Here is a 20,896-nt window from a genome sequence, read left to right as displayed (position 1 = left end):
ATCTGGCTAAACTGCGCCAGCCGCCGGGGAAAAAGGTCAAGAATTAAAAAGCGCAAGAGAAAAAAATGCTCTCCGACCCTATCAAAAACTTCACGTTTAAAATAGTGTCAGCCGAGCCAACCACCGGTGAAAATGGCCAGCCGCCGCCTTAAATCTCGCGGCTGAGACCTCTACTTTTAGTGCATTGAAAAAGTCTTAATACGCCCCGTTGACAGCCCTTCAAGCTGAATACGGGTGGGCGGCAGTGGATCTTCGGCGGCGACCTCAGCAGAATCGAGGGCCGCAGCTCGAAGGCCTACTGGGCCCTGCTGTTCAGCGACCTGCTGCTCCTGGCCACGGTCAGCCGCGACAAGGTCCTCTTCGTGACGGACGAGCCGCTCTCGCTGCTGGCGGTCACGGAGGCGTGCTTCACGATCAAGAAGAAGGGTGAGTGCCCCAGTTTTCACCACTCTATCCCTAATAAGTCGGCATAATTGGCTTAAAAATGGCGCAGAGAATGAGTTTCGGCTGATCATCGACGCACCACCCCCCAGTCCGCTGGACGCCAACGCCAAGAAAGACAAGTCTGGAAAAACCCGTCGAAAAAGCATCGCATTCCGAGCCCCTACGCCCGAGCTCAAGGCTGTGTGGCAGAACCTCATCCAGAGACAAATGTGAGTTGAGTCTTAGTTTAGAGTTTAAATATCATAAACTTCCAAAATTAATATATCTATTTAAAATGTACTATTTAACAGCCATTTAATTGAGGTTTAGATCAAGAACAACGTTCTCTAAATACGTGTAGATGAAATTAATATTTTAAAAATATTTACTTTTTATAAAAAATATTATTTAATGAAAGATAATTATCAATAATTTCATTAAATTCATGTATCACTCTGTTAAAATTAATGATAAAGTTAGTCGAAATTTAAAAAAAAATTTAATCTTTACAGTTAAATTTATATTGAAATAAAATTTATTAAAATAAAAATCTGATAAAGTTTAAATTTGTAAATATCTATTTTATGAATTTGAAACATTTGAGAAGCATTTATTTAAAACAAAAAACAACCAAAATATATTAAAATCAATTCAAATTTTTATTTTTATGTTTAGTACAACCATAGATTATAAAATGTAATTTTTTAATTTGCTTAAAACCTCCTGAAAATAATTTTTGCAGAAATATCTACTTTGCACCACCTATATTTTTACTATTTTGCGTGTTTTACTAGAGTTTTTTAGGTTTATCATAAGTTATTGACCCTATTTAAGATTTTTTAGATGGTTTTTGGCTGCAAAGACGATGTAAGATGATTTATGGAGTGGTGCAAAAGTATTAAAATCGGTGTCTATGAGTGAATCTGGCGCATACAGAAAAACATATGTGACTATTTTGAATTCCCAGTGTGTTCTTCGCTCCAGTACAGATTTACTTAAATTTTATGATATAAAAAATTAGTTTTTAAGGGACAAAAGTTAAACGTTATTCAATTCAATTCTGTTTATTTCTCTGTAATAGGTAAAAAAATTTAAACAAAAACATGGGATCATGTTATTAATCGAACCGCATTTTGCATTTTTGCCGCTGCAGCATTTACCTGAACACGGTGCGCGGAGGCACGCCGAGCGCAAGTCCCCTCGATTCGCCGGCCGAGCAGCCTTCGATCGCCACAGTGGACTCGCCGAGCAGACTACAGGTGCGTCCGGACCCATTCCTTGCTAAATTAGAGGAGTCGTTAATTGAAAGTACCCCTCGACCGCCGCAACCGAAACACCTCCCGCGCGAACTGCTGGAGACGCCGATCGACGCAGCGCTGCTGGAGTCGTCGCCGCGTACCTTCAAGGAGGCGCGCATGCGCATCCTCGAGTCCAAGAGGCGCTTTTTGGAGTCCAACGTGGACACGACGTCGTGGGCCGAGCCGCTGCTCGAGATGCGAAAGAGCAAAAGCGGCAAAATTGACTCGATAGCCGAGGAGTCGGCCGCCGCCGTCGTGGCCACGCATGACACTCCGAAAAGGTCGGCCTCGGGCGAAATGCCGGTCGGCAAGCGGCCCAAGGAGCACGCCGTCAAAAGCTCGGTGTCCGTCGAGGCGGTCAGGACCCTGGCCGAAATCGTTGACACGCCTAAAAAGGTCGTGGCTAGAACAGTCGACTTGTCGAAGAAAAAGCAGGCCGCCGATTTGTTGCGAAAGGACGTTCCCAAACCCCCAAAGTCCTCCGAACATAAAAAGCAGGTCGAGGTCAAAACTTCCGCTCCTTGTGAGCCTAAAATGTCCAAACCTGAACATAAAAAGTCTACCCCTGAACCGAAAAAAACGTCCACCCCTGAACCAAAAAAGTCCACCCCTGAAACAAAAACGTCCACCCCTGAACCCAAAAAGCCCACCGCAGAATCTAAAAAGCACCTGGTGGAGCCTAAAAAATCTCCTTCGAGTGGAGAGGCGAAAAAGACCGCAGAACCGATCGCAGACCTCGCGAAAAAACCGCCAGAAAAGCCCCCGCGGAAGCATTTGTCGGTCGAGTCGAACGAGAGCAAAGACGGGAAGGATGAAAAGGAGAACGACGACCCTTTGAACGTGCTCCTGCACGATCTTTTCTTCCCCCTCCAAGTGACCCAAACGCAGATCCACGCGTCCACCAGTTTCGATGCCAAATCCTCCACAAATCCCATGCACTCGATTTTTTCCGACCTCTTCACGCCGAAACATCCGGCGGACAAAAACAACAAAACGTTATTAAAGCCGGCGGTGGCTTCGAACAAAAACTCTCCCTCTCCCACAAGCAAATCCAAGCCCCAAACCAAACCGGAGCCCACAAAAACCAAATCTGAAAGCAAAAACTCGATTAAGTCGGAAAACAAACCGAAACCCGCGGATCCAACCAAAAAGCCAGTGAAAAGCAGTTCAAAGTCGACCATCAAGCCGCTGTCGAGCGACATGATTTCCGAGGCGATGAGACAGTCGGACTCGGAGCGAAAGGAGGCCGAGCTGCTTCTGGACAACGATTCGGACAGGGAATCGATCGCCTCGCACAAGAGACTGGGCGGCACGTTCCGCAAGCCGGAGCCACCATGACATTGGTTCATGGCGGCGGTGGAGCGCGTCATGTGCGCCTGCCGCCGCTCCAAGGTGGCCAAGCCGACGCCGGCCGAGAACAGGCCCAAACGCAGGCCCAGGCCCTCCTAGCATGTGCGGTTCAAGGAGGCCAAATAAGCGCTCAATGGGCTAGTTTGCGTTCCTCTCTCGGTAGCCACCTCGTGTAGCGTTTTTTGCTTTAGAGGTTCACCCAGGGTTTCACGAGACAATTCAGTTTTTAACGATCCATCCCCGAATTATCTTTTCCGCCCGATTTAAAATGGATAGCAAAGTCTGAGCTAATGGAAATATCTATTTTGATGCGAATTTTGACTCTTCATCTAGGATAATAAAACTTTCTGGCGCTTTCCGCGTTTTTCTCTTTCTCTCGCAAGTACTGCATGCCGTTTTTCTCTCTATAAATATAATAGCACTTGTCGATCCTGAAATCCGGGTTCAGAAACCTTGCCGTATTTCCATATAGCTTTGCCCGCACAAAATGCTATAGCCTCCTTGAATTACGAGAACAAGAAAATGTACTGTATATCTTGTCATGTAAGACTTTAGTCACGTAAGATGCATGTAGAGTGTCATTATATGAATCAAAATCTATTGTAATTCGACGGGTTACGTACATTATACACAAAAAGCAGTCAAATGGTGTTTTGACGACCTGTTCTATTGGAAAATTTTGTGGATTAAAAGAAGGAAAAGATCAACAATACTGCCTCTGTGATAGAATAACATATATGTATTATAATCTATGTACTCACCAGAATGCTGTTGGCGGCCGGGAAAACATGTGCCGGGGCTGATGAAAAAAAATTATTCAGAAAACGAGGTAGTTGTCATCAGAATTGGGGTTATTTTTCCAAATTCACGCACAATTATTTAAATTTGAGTCTTTGGAGGAGACGAGGTACAAATTTTTTCCAAGGCCTATATTGTCTCGCACTTCAGGGTTAATGGAGCACTCGCAGTTGAAATAAACATATATTAATATCACGTAAGACTGGCATCGGAGTAAAATGCACAGGTTTTTTTGGCGGCAGAATGAACAGTCTTTCAAATAAAATAACAAACAAGTCTTCGAATTTTAAGAGTTCAAATTAGTTTTAAACGCCACTCACTGCAACATGTACGCAATCAACAAAAGGTAGAGATTTCCTTCCTTTTTAACACAACACAAGAGTACCGAACTTTTTCTAAAATTTGCCTCTTGACGTTTCCTATAATTTATAATAGGCAGCAGTGAGAAGCCCCAGGATTTTAAACATAGATGAGAATTGCAAATTAACGTTTTAAGATTTATTCTTGATGCACGACTACCCTTTTCTTCTCTGTAGTGTTAAATCTCATTGCAAAAGGTTGTAGAATACATTAGTGTAAGTTCCTTATGATTAAGATTACACACAGGATAGTTTCCTAGTTGATAGAACGATTTCTGTCCTCAATGGATTCATGTATAAAAACGAATCGTGTTTCTTTTTCAATAGAGTTTATTATCTAACAACACACGACTCTCATTTTCTCAAACACACACCTTAGCTGTCATCAACTTGATGAATGTAATTTAAATTCCGGCAAATGGAAATTTTCAAACTTGCTTGCACTTTTGAATGCAAACCCAACCGAATCGGCTGAAAAACCACATTTTGCTGGGAATTTGAAACGCGTTAGTCCCCATGAATTTTATAGATTGATCACCACAAACATCATTTTTAGCAAATGGTAATTTGGCAAAAAGTGTCTTTCTATTTTGTTCCTTCTCCATAATGTATTATTGCAGTTTTTGTGCGCGAAAGCCGTTGTAAATCAAATTGATGTGTCAACTCAGAGGAAAGAGCAAGTTTCTCCGAACGGCATTCTGCATGAATCACGTGAATGCCGCCCGGCGAAAGTGGAACGAATTTCATTTCCTCCGAGGCAAATAAATAAATTTGACCAGTTGCATGTCGTCCCTTTCTCGGTGTTTCGCTAGAAAGCAGTCACGTTAAATTGCATGTCGATTCTCGGCCCTTACATTAAAATTAGATGTTCTAGAAGAAACACGATGGTTCTGAGATGTTGACTGCACAGCTTGCGTTTGAAACATTTTTGGATAAATTTGATTAAAAAGAAAAGAGAGATCGAAAGAAACAAGCTGTGAGGTCACGAGGTGGGACCGAAAGTACAGCTTGCTGTTTTTGCAGGCCGGCTCGCAGAAGGCGTTGGACCAAATCATCGAGCAGAAGTGCCGCTTGTTAGGCAAGACGGGCATCAACAAGGGCAGCCTTCTGCACTTGCAGCAGTGGATGACTGGACAGCTTGGAGCTAATCAGACTGACTCGCCTATTACCCCAGAGGTAAATTGAAACAGTAGAAGCAAAAGGAAATACGAAGAAAATAATGAATTCATTTAAATTTAACCACATTTCAAACAATAAAAAATATAATTTTTTATTTGTGTTTTATACATAATGGATGAACTTCACATAAAAGTTATTGTTTTACTGATTACATCATAATTGAAAAAAACAGTGATCTGATCAGTCCCAGAAAAATTACTACTTATTTTTCCAATTTGAGTAAGCTCTCAATCAGAGGCAGAACAAACTAAACTCTTATTCTGCGTCAGTCCCAGGGAAAAAATGTACAAAATGTCCATTAACCCAAAACATTAATCTAGTTTTCAATCATTAAGTGGAGTGGAGTGGAGCTCAGCACCTCCCATTTCATTTCATGCCACTCATCTGTCATTAGGCTGAATTCGAGATTTGGTCTCCGGCGACCTTACGAAAGAGAACCTTGAAGCTGAACAGTGGCGGGCCTCATGGACGGGCTGATAGCAGGATGTCCGAACTAGAAATGTCCTCGCCTGACCCCGACAAAAGCCCGAGCCACAGCACGGAAGGCAGCCAGGTAAAACGCCTGCGGAGCTGCGGATAGACAACCGGCTCGACATGCGTGTTTCGCATGCTGCATAAATTGCATGACGTTCATTTAAAACGCTATCGTTTCATTCAAAAGCTGTTCAATGAATTTTTCAGCATAGATTAGGTTTTTAATTTTTTGACATTTTTGGGATATTTCAGATAAGACTTGATTAATTTTTTAAAAGGAAAAATAAAAATTAATAATTTATTCTAGGTGACGGTAAAGTCAGGAGGAATCGCGATAGTAAAACTAGTGCCGAAGCAAACGACGGAGCAGGCGAAAAAGAGCTTCTTCGCCGACATGGGTGCGAACAGCAGCAAGGTGCAGCAGCAACAACAAGAGGAGAGAAGTCCGAAGCTAAGCGGCAGTCCGTCCGTCTTCAGGCAGGATCTGTACAAAAAGCTTCCGGCGCTGTCCTCGCCCATTTTCAACTACAAACCGAGCTCGTCAGGGTGCGACCTGCAAAACGGTAGCCCCCTGGCGTCCACCTTCGGCCGTAGCGCATATAGCAACAACATTGGCTCCAACAACGCAGCGGCCAACAACAGCAACAACAACAATAAAACGAGACTGGACTCGACGAGCAGCGAGTACGACTCAGAGGAGGGCGATAAATGGGAGCCGCTGCCGTCTGAGATGGGCATCACCCTGCAGAACATCAGGGACCATGATGAGGTCACCAGGGTGCCCATGATCGCCATCGTGCCGCCGACGCCGTCAGACGTTAGCATCGCTGGTGACAACGACAAACAGGTAGCCACAGGGAGAACCATTTTATTTTTTGCATGACAAAAGAAAGTTTCATTTAAAAAGCTGAACAAAACATTTTAAATCCCGGATAAAATAATGATTTTAAAATATTTTATGGATTCGAGTTTCAGTCAAACTTGTTTAAAATTAAAAAATTACTATCGGTCTCATTTAAATCATTTTTAAGCTCATTGACTCCTCACAACTTCCATTCACAGATCAATTTCCAAACAAAACGAGAAATTTGCTGCTACAAATTTTGCACAGGCGCCCACGAAATAGTCCCTTCACAGAGAAATTGTATATTTTGCTGATTCACAGACTGAGTTTGAATGGGAAACGGCTGCAAACATGGTTGCCGACGCGTGCAACGACGATGAAGACGAAGACTCGGACTACGAGGAGCAGCCGTTCGCCAGAACCCTGTCCAACAGGTTGGTGCCGTTCGAACCATTTTCATAAAACCCAAAAACAGACATACTCACACGTTGAGCACGAGATTCCACGCATGTTTTCCAGAGACACAATTTGTAAAAATCATTTAATCGAAAGAGAAAACAAACACACTTTTATACCTTTTTGCAGTGCATGCTTTAAAGTAGAAAGCGCGGCAGCACGAGCAGGTAGTCCGGTGCCGAGTGTAGGAAGCCACAAATCTTTCGAGTCGCCCCCGCCACGGCAGCCGGCCACACTGAGTCAAACAGAAAAGTACTGATCATTAGCAAAATTAATTAATTGTGCTCTCACTCTGACACCCGTTCACTAAATCGCTTTTCTCTGCACGTGTATACAGATACAGTTTAAAAGAGCTCGGAGAGGACGACCGCGACTCGAGCGCCTCTGAGGAAGAGCAAAATGTCGCTCCGGAGCATGCCGAGTAATGTTTCCCTATCAATCATTCGTTCACGTGCTTGGTAGAATTTTTGGACCGTTGGCTAGAGCTGCTGTGTCTGTTTTGTTGTGTCGCTTTTCACGAGGCAAAGAGTGACACGAGTCTCTCGCATTTTGCAGCAACTTGCGGAAGTACGGGACGCTGCAAAGTCTGGAGAATTTGCACACGGCCGGCCAGGACGGCCTTCTGTCCAATTCGAACGCCGGCGACGAGTCGAGTGACTCGGCCGAGGAGGAAATCGAGGTGACACTTTGGTTCCTTGTAGTCCACAGTTTTGCGGATCCGGCCGACTGCACGCCAAGCAATCAATTACTCTTCTGCACGAAATTCAGTATCTCTATCTATCTATCATCACTCGATTGGATTTCTCTATTGCAGTGCTTTCTTGGTGTGTTTAAACGCTCCAAAATCCGTGATTGTTACAGAGATTCGCCAAATTAGAGCTTAATTATCTTATTTTTGCACAAATAAGGAGGAAACAAAAATTCCGTTTTGGCCCGTGATAATACAGGAGGATGCTTCGAGGAATATCTGATGACGTAATTGATAGCAATATTCTAAAACAGAAAAAATAAATAAGTGTCGCAGAGTTAACTAAGGATGGAAACTATATGAGAGAAATTCGAGGGAGAAAGAAATACATAATTAATTTTTCCTCTGAAATTTCTCTCATAGCCAACCATTTCTAGTCAATTCCTCACAAAGAAGAACTATTAATTTTCGTTCACTTTTAAAGTAAAATATTTACATATTAAATATGTACAGACCGATCATAGTACGTCAAATATTTCTCGGAGCCAATCCTCGACCCCACAAGACAAATAAGACCCGCCTGCAAAGACCTCACAGCCGGATTGGTTTGCATTTCAGTTTACCAAGGACCAGATCCGCTACAACTGGAGTGGTGCCTCCGACGCCGCTAGCGCCGCGCCGCTTCCAAATTCGCCGGGCGCCGATCGAAAGGCTCTAGTGACCATTGATGACATGAAGAGCAAGTCGCTTAAAGGTTGGGGCGTGCACACGGGCCCCTCGGTGGCCGAGAAAACCAAAATGTTCGAGGAGCTGAAGGCCAAGGACAACGCGCCGCCAATTGACCGCTTCATGCCGCATCCCGTCTCGGCGACAACCACACTGATCGGCGCCTCCATCCCCCGTACCATCTCCTCGTCGTGTTCCATTCCCGGAAACACCACCTTGCCCGCCCCCAAGGTCCCCTCACCCGCAGCCCCAGCACCCAGCACCCCAAAATCCGTACCCAAAGAGCAGCCCCGAACCGTGGCCCAGCTGACCAAGGTAGGCCCGAATGTAAGTTATCACTTCGACTCATCTCCACTCATCTTTCATCTTCAGAAATTGGCATTTATAGGTTTATAACAATGCTGGTTCGACGCAAAAGTATTATTTAATACATAACTAATATTGTTATTTGTTCACGGAATATTATTTATCTTTTGAATTATTATTATTATCATCTTTATTGTCTTTTGGCGAGGTCATACATCAGATATTGTTACAATTCTAAATATATGCCCCCCAATTGCAATGCACAAACAAATTACACACAAAAATTATAAATTTTTAACAAACGCCAAGAATTCATCAAAATCATAAAATTTCTTTAAGTATTCTTGTTTGTTATAGTTTAAATTTTAACCTTAACAACTTTCTTTTTGATCAAAAATTGGGTAAAAAATTTAAATTTTATAAAAACATTTTTTGTGTTATTGCAATAAATTACACAGTAAGATATTTAAATAAACAGCATAATTATTGCAATTTAATTTCTTATTTAAACAAAATATTCTTGCACCTTTGTCATGTGCTTGCATTCTTATTACATCTGAAGCTGTCTATTCAGAGTATTTTATTTTAATTTTTCTATCACGAATGTTATAATGATCGATTTTGCCACAGGTGTATCAGAACAAATGTACCACTCCGTCGGCGTCGGCGTCGACGTCGTCTCAGCCGGTGACGCGGCACACGGTGATCATGGGCACGACGGCGACCCTCAAGACGAAGGCACCGGCGGTGCCGGTGCGGGCCAAAATCTACTCTTCGTTCAACAAAAAGTCGCCGGCGCCGCAGCCGCCGATCCCGGCCAAGCCCGCCGACATGCGCAAGCCGGCCGCCCCCGCGCCCCCGACGGTCAGGGCCGGCCCCAGCACGGCCAAAGCGGCCGCTCCTGCGCCCCCAGCAACAGTCCTCGTGGCGCCGCTCAGCAAAATAACGCAGCCGCCGCCGGCCACTTCAGCGGCCGCGGCCGCCGCCATCGCAGCGGCCAACCAGATCGGCAGCCCAGACAGCAGCGTCTCTGACAAGGAAGAGTGGGGCACGCCGGAAGGTAAGTGCGATTTTTTTTACTTTCCCGCCACGCAGGACTGTTCTAGATGGCGTCTGATGGAGTCTGGCTGGGAAGTTTGCATTTACTGTAAATAATTTACAGTTAAATCCAAAAATACCCATTGCTATAAAGAAAATCTAATTCCAAAAAAATATTTTTATAATTTTTAATCAATAAATATAGATTTTACTATAAATTTGCGTGGGTTAAGGGGTTGTAGTGCCTACCAATAGGTGTACTTTGTGCGGGAACCACTACAGGGTGATTACCCTCAAATTGATATATTTAAAACCACCATGAAAACAAGTAATAACGGCGCGGTAGAGATCTATGCTCTGAGCAAATTTCTGATGGCTCTCTTATATGATTTTGTTTGAGTTTATAAGCTAAATTTTCACTTTTCAATCAACTAAAATATCAACTAATTAAATTGTGATATAAGGATTGTTTTGGATAATTTTTAATAGTACTAAGCGGTGAACAAGCATTTTGCTTATTATCAATGAAATGATTGGAAAATTTCCTTACAATTAGCCATTTTTGTCAGTTCATGCTTCGTTCAATGCTTTTGTTTTATTTTATTTTTACACAATTTAGGAGATATTATGATTTAAGCCAGACACCTGCAGTAGCCACGGACCGTTTGGCCCTGTAGCGTAGCCTGTTGCGGTGGTAAAAATAATCAATCTCAGACACATCCCAAAATTAATTTTTTGGTGATTTTCTTTTGTGGTTTTATTATCTAAATTACCACAATGTGTAGTTTGTCTGTCACTTTTCAACTAGATTTATGCTAAAAATTACTATTTCCCTTTGGCACATTTCATACTTCATTTAAAAACTTGTTAATAATCCAAACTCATTATTTTTTGGTAAATACAAAAGTGTCAGATATTATTTTTGATGTACTGCTGCCTTTATACATATGTACATAAATGCAACTGAGCAAGTCCAGTTTGATTTTAATGCGGGTTGCTGAGGTATCGCTAAATTTATACGTATTATAGTTTTCACCCCATCCGTCACAAATCAAAATTTTGATCAGTAATTAATTTTCTTTCTGTTCTATCCCCCAGACAAGAAGAAAGGTAAATCAAGTCTGCTAAAACAACTGCAGTCCACCAAATTTTTCGCCCGATTCCAAACAGGCAGCGTTTTCTGATCTGACCACCCTCCCAAAAAACACCGGACAAAACCAAAAATTAACCTTATAAAAGAAACTCAAATTAACCGTGTGTGTTTGTGCGAATGTGGCGCAGGCGGCGAGCCCGAGGACACCGAGGAGGAGCTGAGCTCGAGCCAGGACATCGTGTCGCTGTTCCCGTGCGTGGGCAGCGAACACCAGGGTGGTGGGCAGCGCTCGTGGTCGCCCGACGACGACGACCAACTCACCCGACTGCTGACGGCGCCGCCCCGCGTCTACCCGCGCCGCCGCCTCGAGCCGCTTTACGAGGAGGAAGACGGCGCCGAGACGAGGCCGCGGCCCCGCCTGCTCAGCGACAGCTCCTCCAGCGGCGGCAGCAGCCCTGACCGGGGCAAGGTAAGAAATCACCACTCACATGACACCTGGCCCCTGGCAGAGTTTCGTTTTTTTTGTCATTGGTTATACTCTTGTCATTTTCAACTCGAAACTTGGATTATTCATGGACACTCCCTTAGCTGACTATTTAATTGATATATATTTGTTTCTTTTTTATTTAACACGATTTTCAATTAAGAATTCCATCATACTGGGGTTGACATTTTTTTCTGCGCATCAGATTAATTTTAATATGTACATTTGAGCCACATTTTAAACAGTCAGAGCCGTCTCTGCTGCCAGAAACTGACCAAATATAGGCAAAATAGTCTACACTCGTTGTTAGATTTTAGATTTTTCTACAAAATTAAAACTTCAAAGGAATATCCAAATTTAACTAGAAAAATAAAACCGGTTGGTTCATATCCAGAAATATTAAAATGTCAATTTCGTCTAGAGATGTAGCCAATTTAAGGGTTTTCAGTTTTCAATGCAATTAACTCCAATATTGAGCTTCAAAAAATCACAACTCTGTTGTTGGCATTTTGTTACTTTTTTATATTGTTAGTTTTAAAGTGAAAGTAAATTAAAACAAAAATAACTATTAAAATATAATTTTAAACATGTTTATTGTATTTATTAATTTATTCATAAATATATAATAATTTAAATTTAGAAAAATAAATATTTTATTTTTATTTTTAGCATACATTTTTTATATCTGATAAATAAAATTATATTTGATACAGAATTTCAAAAGCAAATTACATATAAATCGTTGCTATGCAAAATTAAATCAATTTTGTAACAATAAACTTTATGGGTGATATGCGACGGTTTTGATAATGTCAAATTTCAATTTTAATATAGTCAACACGGAGCACGCGATAGAAGTGAAAGCAACCTTCACGAAATTGACGGTTATATTTAGAAACGCATCCTTAGTTAATCTTAGAGAGACTCTCATAATTTATTTTTAGAACCAAAAAGGGCTCAGAACTAGAGTCTTAATTGAGGGACTCTATAATATTGCTGCTGATAAAAAATTTGAGTTAGAATATGTGATTTGCTAGATTTCAAAATGAAGTTTTCGATCATTTGGCCAAGTTTGGAAAAAATTATGCGAAATGAAAAAGTCTAAAATAATTGTGATTACTTTACACCGTAAAAGATCTAAATTCACAAATGCAAACCTTAAAACAAGTTTGAAAATCTGAAACCATGAACTAAATCTTAAAATTTGGCATTCTTGGAGAATTGCTAGGAAAAAAATGCAAACAGAGCAAACTGAGAATCTAAATCCATCTAAAATTATCAATCACAACTAATTTTAAATTTCAATCTACCCAAAATTCAACCTAAAGGCAACTAAGGGAGACAAAAATATATTTTGCACGTTTTTTTAAGTTTCATTTTACTGACATAAATTTGGGGGGTGTTACATAAATTAAAAATTTCCTGATTTTGGTCCAACATGCTTTTCCATTATATTTGGTTCCATTTTCATAATTAGTCGTATTTGACGTTGATTTCTGCTGCTAGGGGCGGCCTTCTTGTGTAAAGAAAGTATAGAGCTAGATTGCAAGTCTAGTCGGTTAGACGGTCAGTCATGCATATAATGCGTTGTGCGCTGTGTTGGTGGGACTTGTAGGCACCGCCCCCGCCCCGGCGTGGCTGCCTCGTCAAGCCTGGACAGGGAAGCTGGGCGGACGCGTTTCCTGACACTGGCTCGCCAATCCACTGTCCGCAGGTAGGACGCCCGACTTGCGGTCTTTGCCTCTTGCTTCTCGTTTCCTTTCTCGTTCTCCTTCGTTCTTTTTGCGAATTCGATGCATTTTCACCGTGAGCAAAATTTTTTTTCATTATTTGTTATAAATTAATATAGTTTTACTTTCGGAATTCGGTGTGTGATCTAAAATTGTGATTGCATTTCGTTTGCTGACGAAGAAGAAGTGCCAAAAATAGTCGATGTTTTGTTTTTGATAAATAAGAAGTGATGTTAACCGCAAGCATCTGGAAAGTTTTTTAGCGAATAAAACACAGCATCTGAGCATACCCAAAACCAGGTGTTTCGATATTGCAACCACGTATGCCCCGAATTTTGCAAATTCAGAGGTATGCAACTATTTCGTCATACTCGTGTAGCAGGTTGCATATAGCCGCATTTCTCTCTAGAATAACACACGTCTCTTGGTAGTTTTTGTGCGTAGATTACAAATAAATGTGCGTGTGTGTGTATTGATCGGAAAAGTAGTTGTCGTTCCACACATTAAATTTGGGCCGCACCATCAGGGCAAACAGCCGCCGAGCGGCTGCGGAGTCGCTACGAACGGGCCAGGAATGAGCGGCTCCTCTGGCTTACTTCGGCGGCTGAAGCTGGCGAGCAGTCGTCGCAGGGACTTTCCAGGGGTCGAGTCTCCCCGCCAGGAGCGCAGCCAGACGTCAAAGCTGTAAATAGCCGCACCGGCGTCCCCGGCCTTTCGAAACTAAAATGCGTCTCTCACCGTTTCAGGCTTCGCCCCCTGGGCGGAATCCTCGGGGGCAGTCGTTCTGAAGAAAACAAGAGCGGGGGGTTGCTGAGGCTCTTCTCTAACAACGCCGGCGCCAACACCGCCGTCGCAGCCAACAACAATAACAACAACAACGGCCCCAACAAGTCTCCCGTGAAGGAGACGGTGCCTCTGGATTTCCTGGTGAGTTTCGCACATGCGTCTCGAGGTTTTAACACGATTTATAATTTGGTTTTACACATCTTGCAGTCGTCAGGGCTGAAAGAAAAATATTCGAGTTGGCTTTAAAATCACTGTGAAGGTAAATAAAGATGGGAGTGCGTAGTTAAATTATTATTGTTGCCGTCGCTAGAGCCGTGTTGTCAGATTTAGACTGCTAAAGTTTGCATTTAGATTATAAATGTTTAATAATTTATTTCACTCAAGTCTAATTGGGAGGTTGTTCGAATCGAACTATCATTACCTAATTGCTATTAGACTTTTATGCATTCAAGGAAATTGATAATCAAAAACTTATTTAGCCATAATATTTACTAAAAGAACACAGTATGACATTTTTTCTTACTTGTTAATCTCACTGAGAACTTAATATTTTTTAAACAATTATTTTGTTATGTTATATAATATTTGTAATTTATTTAATAAGTTTCTTAGTATAACATTTCTTTTTGTAGAATTTTGCACTCATATATTTATATACGTTAAAATAAAATTTAAATTTCTTTTAAATATAATCCTGTGACCAACAATTGATGTTACTTAATATACTGTTACCTTCATCTTCGTTATGTTTTTCATCTGTAGAGTTTCAATATCCGAATAACAAAAACAATACAGGATGTGAATAATTAAGGAAGAGTAACGCAAATAAAGTGAATAAAGGTTAAAAAAAAGAGTTGATATAACTTGTGCAAATGCTTATACAAATTAAATTATTAGCATTTTCCAATAAAAATATATTTTTGATAACTGAAGTGGAGATGTACGGGTCTATACATATTTAAATTAGATTTTTATTGGCCGAAATTTAAGAACATTTTGCATTGTTGACTATAGAAAGTAGTTCATTGAGTTTATTGTTTGTGAAATTAGGCAAAATTTTGCAATAGTGAAATCAGGACAGAGCAAGAGCTATATTTCAGAATTACCCAAATTTCTTGCGAAGTTAAATGGTGTGTTCGCTATTTGTTACTTGATTTCGATTCACCTCTTCACGATCTATCCCAACGGTGTGCGAATTATGAATTTATTTTCTCTATATTATTGGCGAAATTAATCACAATTTTCAATAAGGAGCCACTCGAGTAGCATGCTAACTTTGCAGCTGAATTTCTCACAAATTTAAACAGAAAAATGGTAAATTTTAAATTCTTTCACAGAGAGTATTTCAAGTAAAGAAAAAAGATTTTTCACAATTTTGCTGCATATAGCTTTACTTTAAGCAATCGTAGTCGATTCTCTGAGTAAAACTGTGAACACTCGTTCCAAATTTTTCGATGCTGGGTACTTTTTGCTAGATAATGGCTTAAAATTTTGTGCAAAACCCCAAAAGTGATGGAAGTATTCATATTTTTCTAGGATGAAAAGCTCGACCGGCGATTCTGGAAGCAGCTGAAGCGACGACGCAGCAGCCTGAACACGACCACAGCCTCACCGATCTCGTTAACCAGCTCCATAATCGAGCAGGAAACCTAGGAATCGTCTCTCGCCACTGACAAGAAGCGAAATTTGGTGCTACAAACGAACAAAACGGACTAAGATGAAGCCTAGCATGCGGAAATTGAAACACCACCCAAACTCACACGTGTTTTTCTTACATTTTTTATGAGCTGCTCTCGTGCATAGCGGATATTTTAGAAGGTAGTTTTAAATTCTTGCGTCCGGCAGGTAAATGGAGCAGGTGCCAATGTTTTGCTGGACATCTCTCTGTGAGTTTTGCCAGTTTCGGTGTTTTCCAAACTCTCTTTTTGGCCTTTGCCGTTTTAATAAAGAGTGAATGAATGTTGTCGACGTGCAAATTGCATTTCAGCTTGTTTAGATAATCGGAGCCGCTTTAACTTGTTGCGAAAATTGCGATTTTTTATTAGTTTTTACACATTTAATTTACTATACACTCAAACGTTAAATTAAATTTCGTGTGTACATTTAGCGAAGCTGTGGATTTGTGAGAGGAAATCAATGTTGATAGTGTTAAAAGCCACATCTTCCTTTTTCGGGGATGAAATTAGTGATATTAAAAAATAACACGACACACACAGTTCCAGTTAAACATTTCACGCGAAAGACATAAAATGTTGTATACAATATGTAAATAAAAAAAGAGAATCCATGTGTGCTAGCGCGCCGAGTGCCAAAGCAGGTTTCGACGAGGAGCGAGCTTGAGACTCAAAAAACAAAATGTTGAAAATGACAAAAATATCTCGTTCTTGTGACTGGAGAAATAACACGCCGCTTAGGGAAAGAATAATAATTTCGTATTGTTACACAATCGTTACGAAAGATTGAATTCTGCTTCTTGATAATAAATTTGTTGCAAAACTAAATGTGTCGAGGACTATCTTTTCAATACCTTCTGCAATACATCATGTTCATCCCCTCTTATATTCTAGCATTTAATCATACTTTGCTTTAAACTTTTAAGATATTTTTTTCAATTTTTCTGTCAAAATTCATTAGGCAATTGATTTTGGATTTTATTACTTAGTTAGATTTATTGAAAACATTTTCCATGGCGATGCGCAAGTTTTAGTTGCCGTGCCCGATCGAATACAATATGCGAAACAGGACAACTGAGACCCATCACGCAGCCTGCGCTTCCTGTCTGTGTCCTGCTTTGACAACGGCCTTCAGCTCTGCGTGCAGCACTGCGCCGTCGATTGGGAAAGAGCAATTGAGTTATGGCAGCCAGAGAGTAAAAACTATGATTACAAGAGATGAAAATGGGATGCGTTAATAGATCGATTGTAATCTCGACTGTTTTAGTAGCAACAGTGGTAAAAATTTCAGTTTGAGCCAGCAACTAATCTAATTTTTGATATTGAAAACAGCTTGTATTTTTTACTTTTTGTGAGAGCGACATCGCACAGAAGCAATCAGACACAAATTTAGTTGTGAGTATAGCACCTCAGGAGAATTTAAATGCCAGCATTCTATCGAGAAAAGGTTCAATTCACAATATTGGGAGTTGAATATTATTTATTTAAAAATAAAATAAAGCCCGAATGACGATGGGAAGAGCTCTGATGGAAAGACAATACATAAAAGACCGACGGGCTATAATAATCAGGTGTTGCGGGATGGAATCCTGCACGAACGTCCCTAGACGGCGGAAAATCATAATCAAAATAAAAAAGAAGAGAACTGTGAGAAATAGAAATAAAAAAAAATTCCACGAAAATATACAAACAAATCTAGACCACTCCAAGTGAGTACGAAGACGGAGAGACCTCATCCCCTGGCGAAGAAACGACGGCCAGCGAGGATACTACTGTTGGAGGAGAAACAACAGTTTCAGAAGAAACCTCCGTCTCTTCTGAAGAAACGACCGTGGAGACCACCACCATCGACGCGAACGCCTCAACCATTAATCCGAATGCAACAACTCTGCACACAAACTCGACCACTGGGAACCATAACTCGACAACAATCCACCCCAACTCAACAACAAAAGAAACCACGCTGACCACAACCACGTTCACCACAGTAAACGGCACAATCTCGACAACAACAACAGCGTCCACATCAACTAGCTCGACCACCGCCTCCACTGCAAGTTCAACAACCTCAACAGCAAGCACAACAACTACCACTTTTTCAACCACTACAACACCTGGTAAGATTAAAAATAATTTCTCGCATTTAATTAATGTGGCTAATCAAGAAGTCATAGGAACAAAACTAATAATTTTTAAACGACTTAACAAATAGAATAAATATGCTTTACAAAGCTGATTTTGTTTTGTAGTATAGTTCTCAAATATTCCGTAGCTCCCAATTGCTCTACTGACATGTGCTTGGCAATCAATTGTTCTCAATCCAATCCTCAACCAAGTTCAAGCGTGAGAAATACATTTTCGGATCTTTAATTTCTTTTCATTAACTCGCTTTGAATACTAGGAAGTGCAAGTATCGAGTGTTTTAAATGGAAATCGTAAGATTCTATTATAATTGATTTTTCTTTCATAAAAAATTGTGATTTCATAGAAATTCCTAGAAGAATGGTCTTTACAAATGGAGAAACTTGCAACAAAGCTTACAAAATCATCAGTGGCTCGGCATCGGTAATTAATTTGATAGTATTTACATTGGAAAATTAAATCAACTGCGGTTTCCAGGGTAACTACGAGAGTGCCTTCAGAGTTTGCTGTTTATTGAAAATGAATGTGCTCTCCATCGACACACCCGATAAATTTACCTGCATTTCCAGCATGCTGAAAAGTAAATTTCAGCCTCTATTAGAGCTGTTATAAAAGCCTCAATTTACTTAGGCATGGGGAGCATGTCGTGGTATGTGTGGACCAGTGCAAGACAGCGCAACTGCAACGGCTCATATGTGTGGTGCACAAACCCCTGGACTGAAGTAAACGCGACGCTTTGGTCACCTGGCTTTCCTGTCGCTTACAATGCCAGCACCAACGGCGCCCCGTGCGTCAGTTTGAACGTCAACTACGTCAACAACACGGCGGTAACAACGCTGGAGAACTCGGCGTGCGACTTCATGAACACCATTATTTGCGAGGTGCAACATTAAATTGTATAAAAAAAAACTCCTTTTTATACAATTATTTTTTAGTAACGGCTGTGGGATATTAGGATTGGAGTAGGTAAAAGTTTAAATTGAATAAAGTTTTGATTTTGCATGATTTTAGCTCTGGGCTTACAGCGTCTTCCTCCATCAAGAGCAGCACAAGTAATAGTCATTGTTATGTGTGTGGCTGAACCACACAGTTTTTATTAGATTATTTTAAGATAATGTTAAGATAGATAACGTTATTCATATGATAATTATAATTGGATTTAATTGGAGCGCTGAGAAGTTATCGCACATATTTATCAATAAATGATTTTAAAATTGTAACTGTAATCTTTTGAAAATAAAAATTGATTTTTTTTTTCTATTTGAGTATCGGTTTATTTTACAAAATGTTCACCCTAATTTCTTAATTAAAATTTAAGATTAGGCTTTACGCACAACATAACTGGTATCAAAAGGGTTAACTTTAAAAGTGAGATATTGGAACTGGTGCATCATGGCTGGCGATACGTAGTGATAAGAGATGTATGCGCTTGAGCAGCAGCCAACATTGGATTCCTGCTTAGAAAAATATAAAATTTAAGTGATCTAATGACACGACATAGCAGACTTTAGTTGTGGACGAATACTTCTGAAATTGCCAATACCAGAAATTCGTATTGGACCAAATTTCCCCTCTCGTAGGCCCAGGGTGCTGCGCAAATCTGTTCAGCCCTGTCCGGTCACGACTGTCCACGCCCGTCACATTCAGCAAATGGAGACAACGACCTGAGGAGAATTTAAAAATACATTTATTTAAAAAAAAAATGCTCTTGCCAATGTATGGATCTTCTCCTGAAGTGGCTGCATGCCGGTCACAGCCGATCTCGTCGTCAGTTCGTGAATCATTCAACAACTTAACGAACCGGTCGACGGTCTCCCTGCTGAGGACGTAGCCTCCTCCTCCTCCCATGTATTCAGAATCATCGCCGAAATAGCCGCTGACCAGCGGCTCTCCGAAGTACAAGGCGTGCGAAGGGTTGAACGAGGCCAAGTGCTCCCGCAGCGACTGGACGTTTACGAATCTGAATTAAAGTTAGTCATTGGGTGAATGAGGAATTAAATGTCAGGAATTACGTGTCGTCGTCAGCTTTCATCACCCAGTCATATTTTCCCGAAAAATTTGAATGGATGAATTTGAACGCGGTGCGTACCTTGTGCCAGAGACTGTCCCTGCCTTGCGGAGCCTCTACTTTGATCATCGGAAATAATTTTTCTGTTTACAAAATCGTTGGATTTTTATGTCATATTTAGATAACCTCAGCTCTACCGTCAAGTTCATCGCTCACAAATAGGGTGACGTCACAAAAGCGACCCCACGTGGCTCTCACTGTTTGTGCTTTACTCGCGTGATTCCTCGAGTGCGTCATTATCCAGCAAATTAAACGCTGTTGTCTACGCAGCCTCTGCTCGAGAATTTTGAATTCTATTTTAAAAATCAATTAAGTAAAAAAGAAAAAACTATGAATTTTAGACCTGCTGATTTTATTTTTTGTAATTTGCGTAATAATAAAGTTTTGTCCTGTTTCATCTCTCCAATGCCTTTTCCAACTTGCGTGTGCTTACTGTAAAATCATTGCGGTTCGTGATGAAAATGTAAACTTTTTGCCCTATAGTGCGTCACATTACTAATGAGTCACTTGATGCTGCGCGATAGCAAAATCAGCGTATAATAGAAAGCCAGATATCGCACCAACTGTGAACGCCAAGAGTAGCTGACAATCGAGCCTCCAAAACGTTTTCCTCATCATTTTCTTCTTAAGGGAAATTTAAAAATGTTTTGAAAAATTTTCTGTGCCTAGATTTCAACATATCAGTGTCGTACGATGGTGATACCGTCACGCGACACACACAAACTGCGGTCCCCATGTGCTGGATAGTGTGATAAAATAGAGAGGAAGTGCAGCATCACAGTGACGTCAACCTCGGCTGATGCATTGAATTGTATTGTTTTTACTCTTGATAACAGTCAACAGTCATGTATAAAAATAATTATAGATGCTGTGTAAGAAATGCCAAGTATAAAGACACTGCAGAAAATTTTCAAAGAAATAAATCGGCACACTGGTCCTAAAAATTTATGCATACAGAATGCAAATGAGCAAATTAAATCC

At 40.9% G+C, this 20,896-nt stretch overlaps 3 protein-coding genes across 10 annotated transcripts in view; 2 read left to right on the top strand and 1 right to left on the bottom strand.

Annotated features, from left to right (window-relative positions):
• The window catches only part of LOC135941683 (uncharacterized), a 57,970-nt gene extending 41,437 nt beyond the window's left edge, over positions 1–16,533 (top strand). The window contains exons 21-38 of one of the 7 annotated variants that reach the window (XM_065487318.1): positions 216–426; positions 494–653; positions 1,577–1,682; positions 5,252–5,404; positions 5,802–5,960; positions 6,189–6,728; positions 7,047–7,159; positions 7,311–7,433; positions 7,519–7,602; positions 7,737–7,860; positions 8,488–8,922; positions 9,532–9,961; positions 11,221–11,501; positions 13,132–13,230; positions 13,773–13,930; positions 13,993–14,173; positions 14,240–14,291; positions 15,569–16,533. In XM_065487318.1, the coding sequence (XP_065343390.1) occupies positions 216–426; positions 494–653; positions 1,577–1,682; positions 5,252–5,404; positions 5,802–5,960; positions 6,189–6,728; positions 7,047–7,159; positions 7,311–7,433; positions 7,519–7,602; positions 7,737–7,860; positions 8,488–8,922; positions 9,532–9,961; positions 11,221–11,501; positions 13,132–13,230; positions 13,773–13,930; positions 13,993–14,173; positions 14,240–14,278 (3,396 nt within the window). In that variant the 3' untranslated portion in view covers positions 14,279–14,291; positions 15,569–16,533. Of the gene's footprint in view, positions 1–215; positions 427–493; positions 654–1,576; positions 1,683–5,251; positions 5,405–5,801; positions 5,961–6,188; positions 6,729–7,046; positions 7,160–7,310; positions 7,434–7,518; positions 7,603–7,736; positions 7,861–8,487; positions 8,923–9,531; positions 9,962–11,037; positions 11,198–11,220; positions 11,504–13,120; positions 13,231–13,772; positions 13,931–13,992; positions 14,174–14,239; positions 14,292–15,568 lie in introns of those variants that run through there. The other 6 variants (XM_065487317.1, XM_065487320.1, XM_065487319.1 and 3 more) reach the window with 6 other exon arrangements.
• A 263-nt stretch (positions 16,534–16,796) lies between these two features.
• LOC135944726 (uncharacterized) lies at positions 16,797–19,107 on the top strand. 2 transcript variants are annotated; one of them, XM_065491873.1, is made up of 11 exons: positions 16,797–16,983; positions 17,038–17,152; positions 17,207–17,352; positions 17,405–17,822; positions 17,978–18,048; positions 18,107–18,140; positions 18,194–18,270; positions 18,325–18,427; positions 18,478–18,728; positions 18,783–18,809; positions 18,859–19,107. In XM_065491873.1, exons 1-10 carry the CDS (start codon positions 16,924–16,926, stop codon positions 18,783–18,785), a joined length of 1,278 nt encoding a protein of 425 aa, XP_065347945.1. In that variant the 5' UTR covers positions 16,797–16,923; the 3' UTR covers positions 18,786–18,809; positions 18,859–19,107. The 2 variants fall into 2 exon arrangements, with proteins under 2 accessions (XP_065347945.1, XP_065347944.1); XM_065491872.1 differs by having other exon boundaries at positions 18,783–18,813.
• On the bottom strand, positions 19,095–20,797 carry LOC135944729 (glycoprotein-N-acetylgalactosamine 3-beta-galactosyltransferase 1-like). The gene is made up of 5 exons (XM_065491876.1): positions 20,412–20,797; positions 20,053–20,347; positions 19,860–19,998; positions 19,354–19,807; positions 19,095–19,301 (listed from the first exon to the last, which is right to left on the bottom strand). The coding sequence occupies exons 2-5, from the start codon at positions 20,150–20,152 to the stop codon at positions 19,167–19,169; spliced, it is 828 nt and encodes a 275-aa protein (XP_065347948.1). The 5' UTR covers positions 20,153–20,347; positions 20,412–20,797; the 3' UTR covers positions 19,095–19,166.
• Between the last annotated feature and the right edge of the window lie 99 nt (positions 20,798–20,896).

The sequence above is a fragment of the Cloeon dipterum genome, chromosome 4 (genome assembly GCF_949628265.1).
Source record: "Cloeon dipterum chromosome 4, ieCloDipt1.1, whole genome shotgun sequence".
Classification (NCBI taxonomy): domain Eukaryota; kingdom Metazoa; phylum Arthropoda; class Insecta; order Ephemeroptera; family Baetidae; genus Cloeon; species Cloeon dipterum.
Note: the sequence above shows the minus strand (reverse complement) of the source record. Positions and strands in the feature narration are given on the sequence as shown.